Source organism: Gekko japonicus, unplaced genomic scaffold, assembly GCF_001447785.1.
Source record: "Gekko japonicus isolate JY-2015 unplaced genomic scaffold, Gekko_japonicus_V1.1 scaffold901, whole genome shotgun sequence".
Lineage (NCBI taxonomy): Eukaryota > Metazoa > Chordata > Lepidosauria > Squamata > Gekkonidae > Gekko > Gekko japonicus.
Window position 1 is genome coordinate 598,615 of NW_015173701.1, and position 12,960 is coordinate 611,574.

Below are 12,960 nucleotides of genomic sequence, written 5' to 3' on the forward strand. Positions count from 1 at the left end.
AGGCTGTTCACTCATGCATACTGCTTAGGTAGGCAGCATGAGGACCAAAATTCAGCATTTGAGAGGGGAGCAATTGGGATTTTGTCAATTGGGCAGGGCAGGGCTGCTTTGGGGGGAAAGGAAAACAGGATGTCACTTGCAGAAGGGATTACTTGTGGATGAGGTTGAACAAGAAGCAGCCCTTGATTGATAAGAGTCTCCAGACGCCTCCTGCTTGTAATTCCTGATTCCCCCCCACCCCAACTCTAGCAAAGCCAGCTAGCAGCAGGTCTGTATCAAAGTCTTGCAGTCCGCAGCCTGAGAATTGTGCATGTTCAGATCTTTGTGGAGAATATTTAGATTCTTTCAAGTGCATGACTTAGTTGGTACTTGGGGCTGAGACTCAAGCAAAAAGTTAATTCTTATTGCTTTGGTTTAGCTTAAGATACTAAAGACCAGTTTTTATTTTTTAATTTCCATGTAGCTTGCAGTGAAATACAAGATTCCCTTCCATGTGGATGCCTGCCTAGGAGGGTTTCTCATTGTCTTTATGGAGAAGGCAGGTTTCCCTTTGAAATGCCAGTTTGACTTCCGAGTGAAAGGTGTCACCAGCATTTCTGCAGATACCCACAAGGTGAGAGAAAATAAGTTTGAGTTGAACTGGATCAGACATGTTTCCTACTATCTGGAAGCAGCATTAGAATTCCTAATGTTAACTCCATATAGTATGAAAAGAGGTTGTACTATTAGTTCTGAAACTCAAGACATCTAAGATTCCTTTCAGCCCTAAGCAGAGGTTCTTGAAAACAGATTTCATTAAAATCAATTGGAATGGCATGCTTACGATTTTGATGTAAATTTGCATGTAATTAAAAATGGGGTGGGGGGCAATGTTCCCTCTAAGCTGTGGAGTCTGGTCAGCAAAAATTCTACTTTGTGAGTTACTGGCATTAAAGTTGTGAGTGAGAAATTTGCCTACTGCATAAATTAGTTTGCTCTGGACCCCTCCTTCCTGAGCGAAGACAAAAATGTGCAAGCCGGAGGGTAAAAAGCTGTGAGCTAGCTCACACTAACTCAGTTTAGAGGGAACACTGGAGGGGGAAACAAAGACATGAACTGAGCACCAGATATATTAATCTTCAGAATCTAGATTGTTTGGCACTGGGAACCCAAGTGAAGCTCAATCTTTAAGCACATTAATGTATACACTTTATATTATGAAAGAGAAGTTTTGTTGGCTTGTATCCAATATATTGTCTGCAGAAGGTGCTCAGAGTTTACTCACAACTTGTGCTCCTGCAGTCCCTTCTGACTCCTGATTCCTGGGGTCACAGAACCTGTATGGAAGAGTAGCCACATAGGTTGTAGAGTGGCAGTGAAGATGGGAAAGTGGGTAACATAATTTAATCCATCCAATTGAAGTCAATTTTCCCAGGGTCTCTAAGGACTGCAGGAGCAGACTGGAATGTGGGAATGCTCTTGTGTACCAAGAGCACTTGGTTGGATACAAGCCAATAACCCCCCCCCCCCCCGCTTCTATCTTTATTTTCCAAAGAACAAAAAACAAACAGTACAGAAAAAACAACAACAGACAGTACACACAGCAGGAACCCCTCATCTTAACCGTAAATTAGCAATTGAAAGTTTTTGCTCTTATATCATTCCTTTTTATAGGAAGAAAAAAAAAGCTTAGAAATTTTCCTCCAACCAGTTATAAACACGTGACCCAAGTATTTTGAAAAGTAGTTTCTTCCTTTCCTTGCAATTTCGTTGTTAAATTATCTAATTCTGCTACCTCCGTAAGTTTATTAATTAGGTCCTGTTTGGATGGTACTTCTTCCTTCTTCCAGAATTTCGCAAATATAATCCTAGCGGCTGTAACTATGTGTATAAACAAATATTTGTCTGATTTTTGCAGACTTTCAAGCATTATATTTAGTAGAAATATTTCCGGATCTAACTAAACGTGGGCACCAATTATTTGTGATTTCATAATGGACTGCCTGGCACATTAAGGCATTTGTCTGGAAATTCTGTGTCAACCTCTTACATTGCAACTTGAACCTCCTGTCCTCTTTACAGTATGGCTATGCCCCGAAGGGCTCCTCAGTGATAATGTACAGTGAGAAGAAATACCGGTACTACCAGTTTTTTGTGTCTACTGACTGGCAAGGAGGGATCTACGCCTCCCCTGCTGTGGCTGGCTCCAGGCCTGGTGGCATCATTGCAGGTTGCTGGGCAACTATGATGCACCTGGGAGAAGATGGCTATGTGGAAGCCACCAGGAAGATAATTTCAACTGCACGGTTCCTTGAAACAGAGTATGTAGAAGGCTTCAAGAACTCTCCCCCCCACACACACACAAAGACAGACCAGCCCTTCAGCTGTCACAAACAAATGTCACAACATTCATGTCAGCGAGTAAGGAGTAGGCCCCCCTCCCCTAAAGCTGAGAGAAATGGTCTTCCCACTTTGGCTTTTTCCCTCTGTCATTCTCTTGGCTTTTTATAGCTTTCATAAACTGTTGTAACTTGATGACATGCTGACAGCCTATCCAGTCCCTCAAGAGCAGGCGCGCTATCTGGGGAGAGAAGGACACCCATTTACATCCAGTGTTGTTCTAAATGACATAGGCAAATAAATCTTCTGAATGTCAGAATTTAAAATATTCCTTCCCTTCCTTGTCCCCAATTCATTATTCGTGCCCTGTCATTCTGCCTTGGAAACTTACCAGTCTAGTATTGGTGTTGCTGGACTGATTTACCCAAATCAGTCCAGCATCAGTTTGGGATTGCTCGTTCTAATTCATGGTACTGAAATGGTCTTTTAAAGCCTTTTATGGTTTAGCGAGAAGACATTTTTCTGGTAAATATAAATGTGTTGGCTCTTCCTTTGGTAAATATGGAGGCATTTTGTTCCACAAGACCTTGTCCTGGAGGATCCAGATGAGCAAACGTCCGAAGCCTTTAGATGTAGGCAAGGATGCTGCACTGCAGAGATTACTGACTGGGCTGGCTTTGGAAGTCTCACCCACCCACCCCTCCCCCCTGACAGCCTCTTCCCTCACTAGTGCACTCCTTTAAGGAAGGATTTGAAGGTGCTCAAAATGGAGAGAACCCAGCCAATATGAATAAAATATATTGCAAGTCATGATCTGCATTGGCTTCTAAAGGTTATTGTTATGTTACTGGAATTAAGTGTGAGGGGGAGACGGGGAGAGGAAGAGAGCTTGTGGTGCTTTCTCTGTTGCCTTCTTTTGGCAGTAAAAAATTATAACACAAATTATACCATTCAAATTTTTTGTTAAGGTTGCGGAAAATGGACCACATCTTTGTTGCTGGAAATCCTGAGCTATCTGTGATCGCTGTTGGGTCTGACACATTTGACATATTTCGGTTGGGAAATATGTTAGCGACGGCAGGATGGAATTTAACTATGCTGCAGTACCCTTCAGGGTGAGTTCACTGTGATCCTAAGTGTGGTTGATGACCAACAATTAGGAGGAGGGAACCAGAAGCAGTTGCTGAGGAACACCTTTCCTCTGTTGTCACTTGTACTGCTGTATTGTGATACATACATATGTTACAGCTTCTAATTTTACAAAATATCGGAGGGGGAGGTGTCCAATGTTCCCTCTAAGCTGTGTAGTCTTGTGAGCAAAAATTCTGCTTTGTGAGCTACTGGCATTAAAGTTGTGAGCGAGCGATTTGGCTACTGCATAAACTAGTTTGCTCTGGAGCCATCCTTCCTGAGCTAAGACAAAATATGTGAGCTGGAAGCTAAAAAACTGAGCTAGCTCACACTAACTCAGCTTAGAGGGAACACTGGAGGTGTCCATCTTAAGTAGCCTTCAGAAGGTGTGCTCTGCTGCAGAAATGGATGACTGTGTCCTTGCGGGTTGGATCCTGTCTCTCCAAACTGCTTTATCTGGTCTCGAGCAGGACTTTAAAATTTTAATCAAAATGCATATTTAAAGGTTTGTCCACAGCTTTGTCTAGAAAGGAAAGGAAGAGAAGGAGAGAAAACGATTTGCTCAATCCATGCTTTAATCTTTATCTCTCTTTAGGCCTTATTTATATGACCATGGTAGTGGTTGGAAGATATCGAATAGATTGAATGAAAATTTTATTGTATTGGTGTCCCATGTGCCTTATGGGAAAGGCATAGGACTTCTGTGAAACTAACTTTTTGAGGGGAACTTTTTGGGAAGCACGTTTGTTCCTCAGGTCCCCATCCCTGTCAGTGACCTCATGCTGCCAAGACACACACACACTTCACACAATTGGTAGTGCCAGTCCGACCCACCTGTGATGCTCGTGCACGGTGTAGTGAAAAGCAGGCTTTCAGATCACTGTTGGGAGACAATGCCTTCCCCCCAAAATACGGGTGTACTGCTTCCCTTTTCTCATTTTCAGAAAAGGCAGGGATAAAACTGAGCTGTGACGGCGAGTGTGCTACAGGACAATAAATACTTTAACATAAATTCTACAGATTTAAAGCAATTAAAGGTTTAGATGTCAGTTTTTATATTACACTATTTTAAGACTACTGTTGGTGCATGTGAATGTTCCACAAAATATATATTTTCCTTTTTACCCACTTTATTTTTAAGCTGTGCTGAAATATTCTAATCAAATAGTCTGGAAGTGGGAGATTTGTTACTTCTCCCTTTCTTGTGGTCAGAACAAGGTGCAGGGATGGGAGACCAGGTCGTACATTCCACACACACCCCCACCCCGAAACTGCTTGTTGGATCTAGTTCACAAACTCTGACAGGGCAGGACCTCGAGACCATACAGGAGAAGGTCTGTCCAGTCCTCTGAGTGTCAGGAAATCTTCCCTGAGCCCAGAAGTGCACCACTTCTCCTAGCACCTGGCTCACTTCTACAAAGTGTGCACTTCTGGTACTCTGTGCCAGGACTTAACAGAATGACCTCTGATGACCAGTTTAAAGGAGGGACCTCATTAAACTGGTTTCTGCAGCCATTCCTTATAGAATCTCTGTTTCCAGACGATTGGCATTTGCAGGCAAAATCAGTGAACCATTCCACTCACAAACCATTCCATTCTTTTAAACAAGTCACTCACGTACCTTCTGTATTTAAAAGGCACTGTGTGGAAACAGTTATGAATGCTCTGTGCTCCATGGAGCTATTAGCACATCATCCCTCTTTAGATGTTAAGAGTGCAGGAAAGATGAAGCCAAAGCAGCTAGCACTCATGCAACATCTGGAATTTGTGTGGCTGTCAAATATAATCTGAGAATTCCATGTGCACTCTTGATGTATTGAATGGCGGGCAAAGAAAACAAAACACACACACAAAAAAACTTTTCAGGTTTCCCAGAGATTTTCTGAAGGATGTATAAACAAAAATAGTTTCTTTCATTGTTTAAAAAAGAAGCTAACATATTTTCTCTCATGCCATCTCTTCCCTAGTCTCCATATTTCCCTAACATTATTGCACACAAAACCTGGCGTGGCAGAACAACTCTTGAAGGATATCCGAGAGTCCGTTTCTGAGATCATGAAGGACCCTAAAGCCAAAACTACTGGTGCGGTAAGGCAATTTGAAGGGAAGTTTGGATTGAATTTAGAGTGGAACATAGTTGTTTGGGATGAAAATCTAATTATATTTTGTGTTGTTTGAATTTTTAGGGTGCCATCTATGGCTTGGCACAAGCCATCCCAGACAGAAGCATAATCACGGATATTTCTCATGTCTACTTGGACGCCTTGTACACCACTGAGTCCCGTACTTCTACTGACAAGCTCGGGAATGGGTCTCCACAACACCACTGATTCTGCAGTAACTTGTGCCTTCCAAGGAAAGAGAATGTCTTTTAGCAGGGGCATGTGGCAGCTCAGTGGCATCCCTCTGTCTGACAGTGGCACAGACTTCGCATAAGGGGTGGGCGCTCTGTTTTTTGTGAGTGTTCACAAGCAGCTAATAGAAATTTAATACTAATTTTATATTTTTTCAGGTGAGTGCACACTGCCATAAACCTGAAAGAAATAGCCGTATTCATGGCTATTTCATTCTGTAGTCCCTTGTAACTCAGGTGTTTGTTTAAAATCTGTTCATTCCCTGCCACTGTTCCCTTTGAATCGATCCTGTACTTCACTCGCCTGCATTTTGTGTGTTGTAATGTTGAATGGTCAACCATTGAGAAACTTTCTTTCCCTGAGTGAAGGCAAAAAGTAGAGGAATGGTTTTTCAGAGCAGGATCTTGAATACTTTGTTCTGATGCTTGTAGTCCTGATTCTTTGTTCCTTTCCTTCCTCTCTCTGGTTTTACTTCCAGTGTCTACCCCTATAGCCTTGCTGCTTTCTCTGGAGTTTTTACAGTACCGCCTTGTTGAGCTGAGCAAAATGGTTATTCATTCCTTAGTATGCAATCTGAAGGGTTTGCACTAAGTTAAGATGCTGCAGGCAGCATACTTGGAAAGATAACTGGGATTCCTGGGTGCCAGCATCATTTGATGAAGAGCCCGAATACTAGAGCAGATTCCAGCTCTGTAAGTGGGAGGTTTTGGATAAGCATGGCAACAACAGCTAACTATTTACCTGCCATTTTGAGTGCAAAATGATCACCTTTATGTAGCAGTGGTCTCTATTGTGCTCACTGTTAGGCATGTTTTCAAAGGGGACTTACAGGTTTGCCTTAATGCTGATAGCAGTCCTTCTGGGATGCCAAAGATCAGCTGTTGACTGAAACTTCTTGATGGTACTACACTGAAAATAGCCTCAGGTACAATACACTCCACCCTCCATCATACAGTGTTGTCCCAGCCAGACCTCTCCAGTTACCCCTCCCTCTTGCATTCTAACCACGTTAAACTTTGGCCCTTTCAGTCTGCTGGTTTTCTAGAAACAAAGTAAGACTTGAAGTAAGGGGTAGAGTATAGTTTGAAGTCCGAACTGAACCTATGTCTGAATGCCACTAGATTTGTACTACCTTATGGAAGCCTAGTACACCCAGAACTGAAGGAGGCGTGACAGATGGCTTGCTCTCAGCTTGATGGGTTCAGCACAGGGGGATTAGTCTTCTTCACCAGTAGTATAATATTTTGTCTTGGACACGCTGAATGTAAAACAACTTGAAGGCTATTGTCTGAGTGGAAAGTGAAACCTAAAGGGAACCATTGTCATTTATCTTCTGTATAACTGATCCAAGTGGAATATACAAGTGTTTCCATCTTTTGGCAAAACTCTGCATTGAACTTTCTTGTCAAATGAAAATCAGAAACTCTGTTCAGATTTTATTTAAAGAAAGTTTCACAACAGACATTGTGTCTGTAGCATTTTTTATTTAGGTAACTCTGCAACTGTACTTGACTGGGCTGATACAATATTGCTTGAACAACTACAGTCTAAGGATGTTATAAGAAAGCAACTTGACACAAGATGTGTTTCAAAGGTAAAAAAATGTAAGAGCTTGAGTAAGACTCACTATTCAGTAGGGATTCCTTAACCAAGGCAACTGTGGTGGGTACAGCAAGGGTGAGCTCAGTGACAGAGAACAAACAGCAATACTGATACTGGGTTAACATCGAGAACAACATTGTTTGGTCAGACAGTCCATTTGGCAAGATGCTCTTCAGACACAAGAGAAGGGGCATCTGAGGGGAGGTTCCACAATTCAGGCTCATGTACTTGTCATTTCAAGACAAAGAACCTGCAACTTGCTCTATATAACTGGCCAGGTTAATGTCCCGCTCAGATAAGCCCGCACACTCATGGGTGCTTAAGGTTATATGAACCTGCAATAGAAAAAGTGTCCAGTTAGACAACATTTTACACTTCAGTCTTTACTGAAATCAAGCAGGTTTGTAGCAAGGTCGCACGATTTAGAGTTAAGGCACTGTTAACACCCCAAAGCAGACTGTATGAACAGGTGAGTGTTTGGGCATCACAAGGACCAGGAGACTGGCTCAGTTTGATTCTGTGAGAGTTCCACTGAAACACTGTTTGTAAGGCAGGCAATTCTCCTCCTTTGAAGAGAATGGTAAACCATACTGTACCACAGCCAAGGTGCCAAACAGCCAGTAGCCCCTGCTCCTTCATAAAGTGCTTTCAGGCTTCACCTTGGAAAAGGAGCTGAAGGAAACGCTCCCCCTTCCCACTTATTTTACCTCCACCTGTGTCTGCCAGCTGATTAAGCATAAGAACAGCTGGTGGGGAAGTATTTGAGAAGCACAGGAAGCCACCTGCTTCGCAAACGCTGTGCCAGGCTAAGCACTCCTGCTTTTTGAGGCCTGAAAAGGGTGTGCATGCCGAATGCATTTCATACTTGCTGGAATGGAGGTGAGCAAATGTAACAGTCTTGCTCCTGCAACTAGGGTGCATTTAGCATACTCCGTGTGAGCTGTAACCAGATTTCATCTCTCTTACCTTGTTGTAAACATTGAACCATTCAGGGTGATGGTCCAGTTTCTCTGCCTGGAGAGCTACTCTGGTCATAAATCCAAAAGCCTGCCAAGGAGGTACAAGATAAATTAGGAAGACCCTTGTCATGAGTTTCTCTTAGAGAATAACTCAACCCTAAACTGACCCTGGAACACTTATCTGTTCCCTTTCCATGTGGAACGAGCCTGAGGGTGCGCCACTGAACCACTGTACTCTGCAGATATGAAATATGGGTTCCAACCATATTTGTGCACAAGTTATGGAGTGTTTCAAATTGTTGATATAATTAGTACCATAGAATACCATTAAATAACCAAATAAAACCCCCGAGGTCTGAAGTGGCATACACAGGATCATGCTACTCTGAAAAGTTTGAACATGGAATACAAGTACCAATGATTTCCCATTGATTTCAGTAGGATCTGGATTGTACCGATACTATTATATCCTGTTTCTGAATAGGCTAATAAGGCAAAGCTATTTCCAGACTGACAGACAACAGCTACAGAATCCAAGCAGCTCAGTTTCTTTTGAAGTGTTGCGAAAGATCCTAAGCACTATAGCCATGTATACCCAAAGGAAGCGACGCCATGCCGCAACTGTAACCCCAGGTGCCCTGTCAGGGACACATGCTGAAGTGGTTTCCTTTTATCATCTTCCTGCACATGAGCTGCATGGCAGCTTCCCCCACGTTGTTGCTAATTTGCACCCCTTCCAAGCCCTTGACATCTGTACTAGTAGCTAACTGCCTAAAAGTTTCCATAGAGGGAAGAAGAAAACAAGAATTTGGTTACTCGATTGAAGTCCTTGAAATGGAACTCTTTGTAAATGGCATCTCTGCCGTCCACCTCATTCCATCCCACAGCTCTGAGATTTGGCAGCAGCTGTTCTCGCTCTTCGCCACTTAGTCTGTGGGCTTTTCCTGCCTAGGAAAGAAAAAAAGGAAGCACTGTGATTGAGGAGACTCTGGAATTCAGTTTAATTTGTATGACACGAAACACACATTTGCAGCATGAACCCGGAATATGCTTTCGGCAAAATGACATCTGTGCTTTAATTGAGTAGTATCACGGTTGAAAGTTAGATCTCATGGCTGATGTCAGGGTTGATACTCAGGGGAGCATGTGCTTTAAAGCAGAAGGTTCTAGATTCAGCTGTCAACCACAAAGATCAGGAAAGTGCTGACAGGAAAGGCCTGACAACGTTTGGATCAGTTGAGGCTCCATCTTCTTGTTGCACAAAGTGGTATGTCTGGCAACAAACATGTTTGTGGAACTCACCCCACACAGATCATTCTTGTTACTGTTGCTTAGACAACATCAGAGCTTAATCCAATTGGTCTGAAATCAGATTAACAGGTAGCTGGAGCCTCCAGCTAGCAGGCATCTGTTTCTATGAATGGAAAAACACTTTCCCATTAGCCAGTTTATTTGGTTAATGGTTAGAGTTTGCTCCTTTCTGCTTGTGAGGGACTGTCAGCAACTTGGAATGTGACAGCCATTCTCAGCATTTCCCATACCACATCTGAGACCCTTTAAGTCTTTCTTTGAAGAGGGACTGTTGCACAGCTTTTGACATTTTGTGTGTCTACCTTTAATGTGGAATGGGATGGGGAATAAGAAAAGAAATAAACAATCTACAAGTACATGATATTTGCACAGAACAAAGTTTGAATCCAGTGGCACCTTTAAGACCAACAAAGTTCAATTCTGTGAATAAGCTTTTATGTGCATGCAAACTTTGTTCTGTTGCTCAGGCCAACATGGCTACCCACCTGAATGGTGCTTGCATGGATAGCCTTCAGGAGGTGTTAGCAAGTGGCTCCCGACTCCACGCAGCCCTTTCCAAACTATGTGTAAGATATTTATTTATATCCACATTGGATCTGTCAGGCAGCTAATCGAAAGCCACAATTAAACCAGCACTTTCCTTCCTCCCTAGCAATTAACTACAATAAATCCAGTATGCCATGTATCAATCAGCCTGTGCCCAAAGCCTTCTGAGACAAGGCAGGTTTAACTTGAAGCTTAAAGAAGGCCAAGAGAGATGACTGCAGATGTTATAAACACACCCTAAAAGCTCTAGTGCTTTCCCATTCAAAAGAAAGCAAACCTGTTAAGTGCTAGCCCTACAACATCTCACTGGTCAGGGAGGCGCACTCGGTGTACCTAGGTGGGTGTTGAGTCGATCAGTTCATTTTTTGAACCATATTGTTTCGCCCAGAAGCCCAGGAACGATTTCCCTGTTTCCCCATTTTAAGCCCCCAGACTTTTCATTGCTGTGCCAGCCAAAGCTGAGCTCCCTTCAGTGAAGAGGCACACAGGGCTGCCGCGGCTGTTCAGCACAAAAGAGACCAGCCATTGCCCTTGTGGAGAGATCACTTGATAAGCTTGTTCAAAGTATCCTAGCAACGGGGCTCTAGAGGGAGGGAGGGAAGGTGACAGGCAGGCTCACTGGGAGGCCCTCAGCCCCACGCTCAGTCCCACCCCCCTCAGAACGGCCCAGCCAGAAGGGCAGTCATATTGGAGGATTCAGGGTATGTGGAAAGGCTCACAGACAGCAGGCTAAAAGTGTGTACACTTCAGGCACCAGTGTGTGGATGCCGCCTTCCGCATAAAACCCAGCAATTACTTTGGCACGGCAGCACGTCCCTTAGTTGGCCTTGATCATGAGGGAAAAAAGAGAGATAAGCTAGCAATGTCACAACAAGGAATACATTGATTTTCATTCCTTTTTCCCACTGGCAGGAATGAGCTCCACCTCTTAGGGGTTACACATAGTAACACCTGTTTCAGGACAGCTGCACATGCAATCACTTAAAATGGGATTTTAGAATGTCAAGCTTTGATTTCTATCATTTGGACAAAACTCCCTTTCCCGGCACAGTCTTCCTATACCCCAGTCTGCTCTACCCCTTCTCAGCAGGATCAATTTTGTATGAAATGAAGGTCCTCAGTGGCTACTGTCCCTGCTCCTAGTTACTGTAACTCATGTGTTTTGTTTTATTGGTGTGGGGGGGGGGGGGTTTGATGTGTGTGCCAGATTCTAGTCCAGCCAGGGAAAATAATGCTTTTCAGATGCTTCCTATGATCTTCAAAAGACGCAAGCATCTTATTACGGCGGACTAGAAACAGCTGGGGGTGACGTCAAACATGTTGCTTTTTAACCCTGTGAACCCCAATATAAACAAACACGGAAACCAGCGCAGGCAGACAAGTTCCTTTGCCTTCCTGTTCCAAGCTTAAAAGAGTCAGCAACTCCAAGCTTTAACTCCGCTTTTATTGCGCCAACACAACTTAACCCCCCCCCCTCCCCCCCCTACATCCAAATCTATAACTGAAGTTGTTTGCTTCGAGCTTCTTGTTTTAGTCTTGTTTTAGCCTTGACAGATCCGGGTAGCCCAAGCACAGAAACCCTGGAAGGCTTTCCGGCAGATTTGAGTCCAGCCTATGGCAGAATCCAAGCACCCATCCCCACATTAGCGGTGTGATTTCACTGCCGGGAGGTGTGACTTATGCGACTGCAGGATGGCACCACGGATCACAAAAGAGCAGAGCTATTACAATGGGAGACTACCAGCACTGCAGCCAGCTCCTTCCCCACCCCCGTGCCGGAACTTAAAACGCTCACACTTTTTTAAAAAAATCAAAGGTCCTGGAGGAAGCAAACAAGGTGCTTAACTTGGGTTTACTCATTAGCCCGTGCCCATCTCGCTAGAGCAGAGTGGGGCTCACTGCCGCCTCTCCACGCCAGGCAGCTTCACGCGCTCGTAGTCTTAAAACCTCCACCAAGCGATCCGTAGTAGGCACAAACCGCTGCCTCGCTTACCATGCCTGCAGCCTGCAGCCAGCCCTCCAGCCGTCGACCCCCGCTCGGGTGCGCCAGCAACAGGCGTCTGGCTTTATGCTCCAGCCTGATTCTCGCGTTAGCGGAAGAGGGCGCGGCCGCGGCTGGAAAGCGGGCCACAAAGCGGCTCTCGCCTAGCAGGACTAGCCAATGCCGTGCAAGCGAGGGTGGGATCGTGAGAGAATAAAAACTCCGAGACGGCGTTTGCTGTTCTTTGATGGTCACCGGAACAGAGGTGAATGCTGGGCAGGGGCGATTTGGGCAGGACTAGTGGAGAACTGTGATCAAATTGCATTTATTCCGAAATAAGAGCCCCTGAATGTTGTGGGACGTGGAAAGCTGTAGTTCGACATCACAACAAGCCAAGGGTGTAGACTTTCCAATTTCGGGGGGGGATATGGAGGCGGAGCCATGTGGGATTTAGGAAGGGGTTCTCTAGAAATTTAGGGGGACCTGGAAACCCTTGAGAACCCACCCACCCCTAGCCAGGCCCAAGGCTCAGAAACAAAGCATGGCATGGGCAAAATCCTCTACATAAAACCCTGGAGAACCACTGCCAGTCTGAGTAGACAATGATGACACTGATAGACTGATGGTAGAGAAATCATGCTTTGTGTGCCAAAGGATAAAGGTTTAAACCGAGAAGGTCTAAGAAAACAAGTTTTGGAAAGGATCTTTCTCTGTCTGGATCTCTAGAGATCACCTGCATCAGAGCAGACCATCCTGA

The 12,960-nt window shown here is 44.3% G+C and overlaps 2 protein-coding genes across 2 annotated transcripts in view; one reads left to right on the forward strand and one right to left on the reverse strand.

Annotated features, from left to right (window-relative positions):
• SGPL1 (sphingosine-1-phosphate lyase 1) overlaps positions 1–7,189 on the forward strand; it is a 79,669-nt gene extending 72,480 nt beyond the window's left edge. Inside the window, exons 11-15 of the mRNA XM_015423242.1 lie at positions 464–613; positions 2,062–2,300; positions 3,288–3,434; positions 5,418–5,538; positions 5,637–7,189. Coding sequence (XP_015278728.1) covers positions 464–613; positions 2,062–2,300; positions 3,288–3,434; positions 5,418–5,538; positions 5,637–5,780 — 801 coding nt within the window. The 3' untranslated portion in view covers positions 5,781–7,189. The remainder of the gene's footprint in view (positions 1–463; positions 614–2,061; positions 2,301–3,287; positions 3,435–5,417; positions 5,539–5,636) is intronic.
• Positions 7,190–7,278: 89 nt separating this feature from the next.
• On the reverse strand, positions 7,279–12,303 carry PCBD1 (pterin-4 alpha-carbinolamine dehydratase/dimerization cofactor of hepatocyte nuclear factor 1 alpha). The gene is made up of 4 exons (XM_015423244.1): positions 12,216–12,303; positions 9,182–9,313; positions 8,373–8,453; positions 7,279–7,741 (listed from the first exon to the last, which is right to left on the reverse strand). Exons 1-4 carry the CDS (start codon positions 12,216–12,218, stop codon positions 7,643–7,645), a joined length of 315 nt encoding a protein of 104 aa, XP_015278730.1. The 5' UTR covers positions 12,219–12,303; the 3' UTR covers positions 7,279–7,642.
• Positions 12,304–12,960: the final 657 nt, after the last annotated feature.

Bases quoted from the DNA above. Each gene is read 5' to 3' on its own strand.
- PCBD1 (XM_015423244.1), bottom strand. The intron at 8,454-9,181 runs GTAACCAAATTC...CCTCCTTGGCAG, and splicing joins ATTTCAAGGACTTCAATCGA to GCTTTTGGATTTATGACCAG. The intron at 7,742-8,372 runs GTAAGAGAGATG...TTTCTATTGCAG, and splicing joins GGTTCAATGTTTACAACAAG to GTTCATATAACCTTAAGCAC.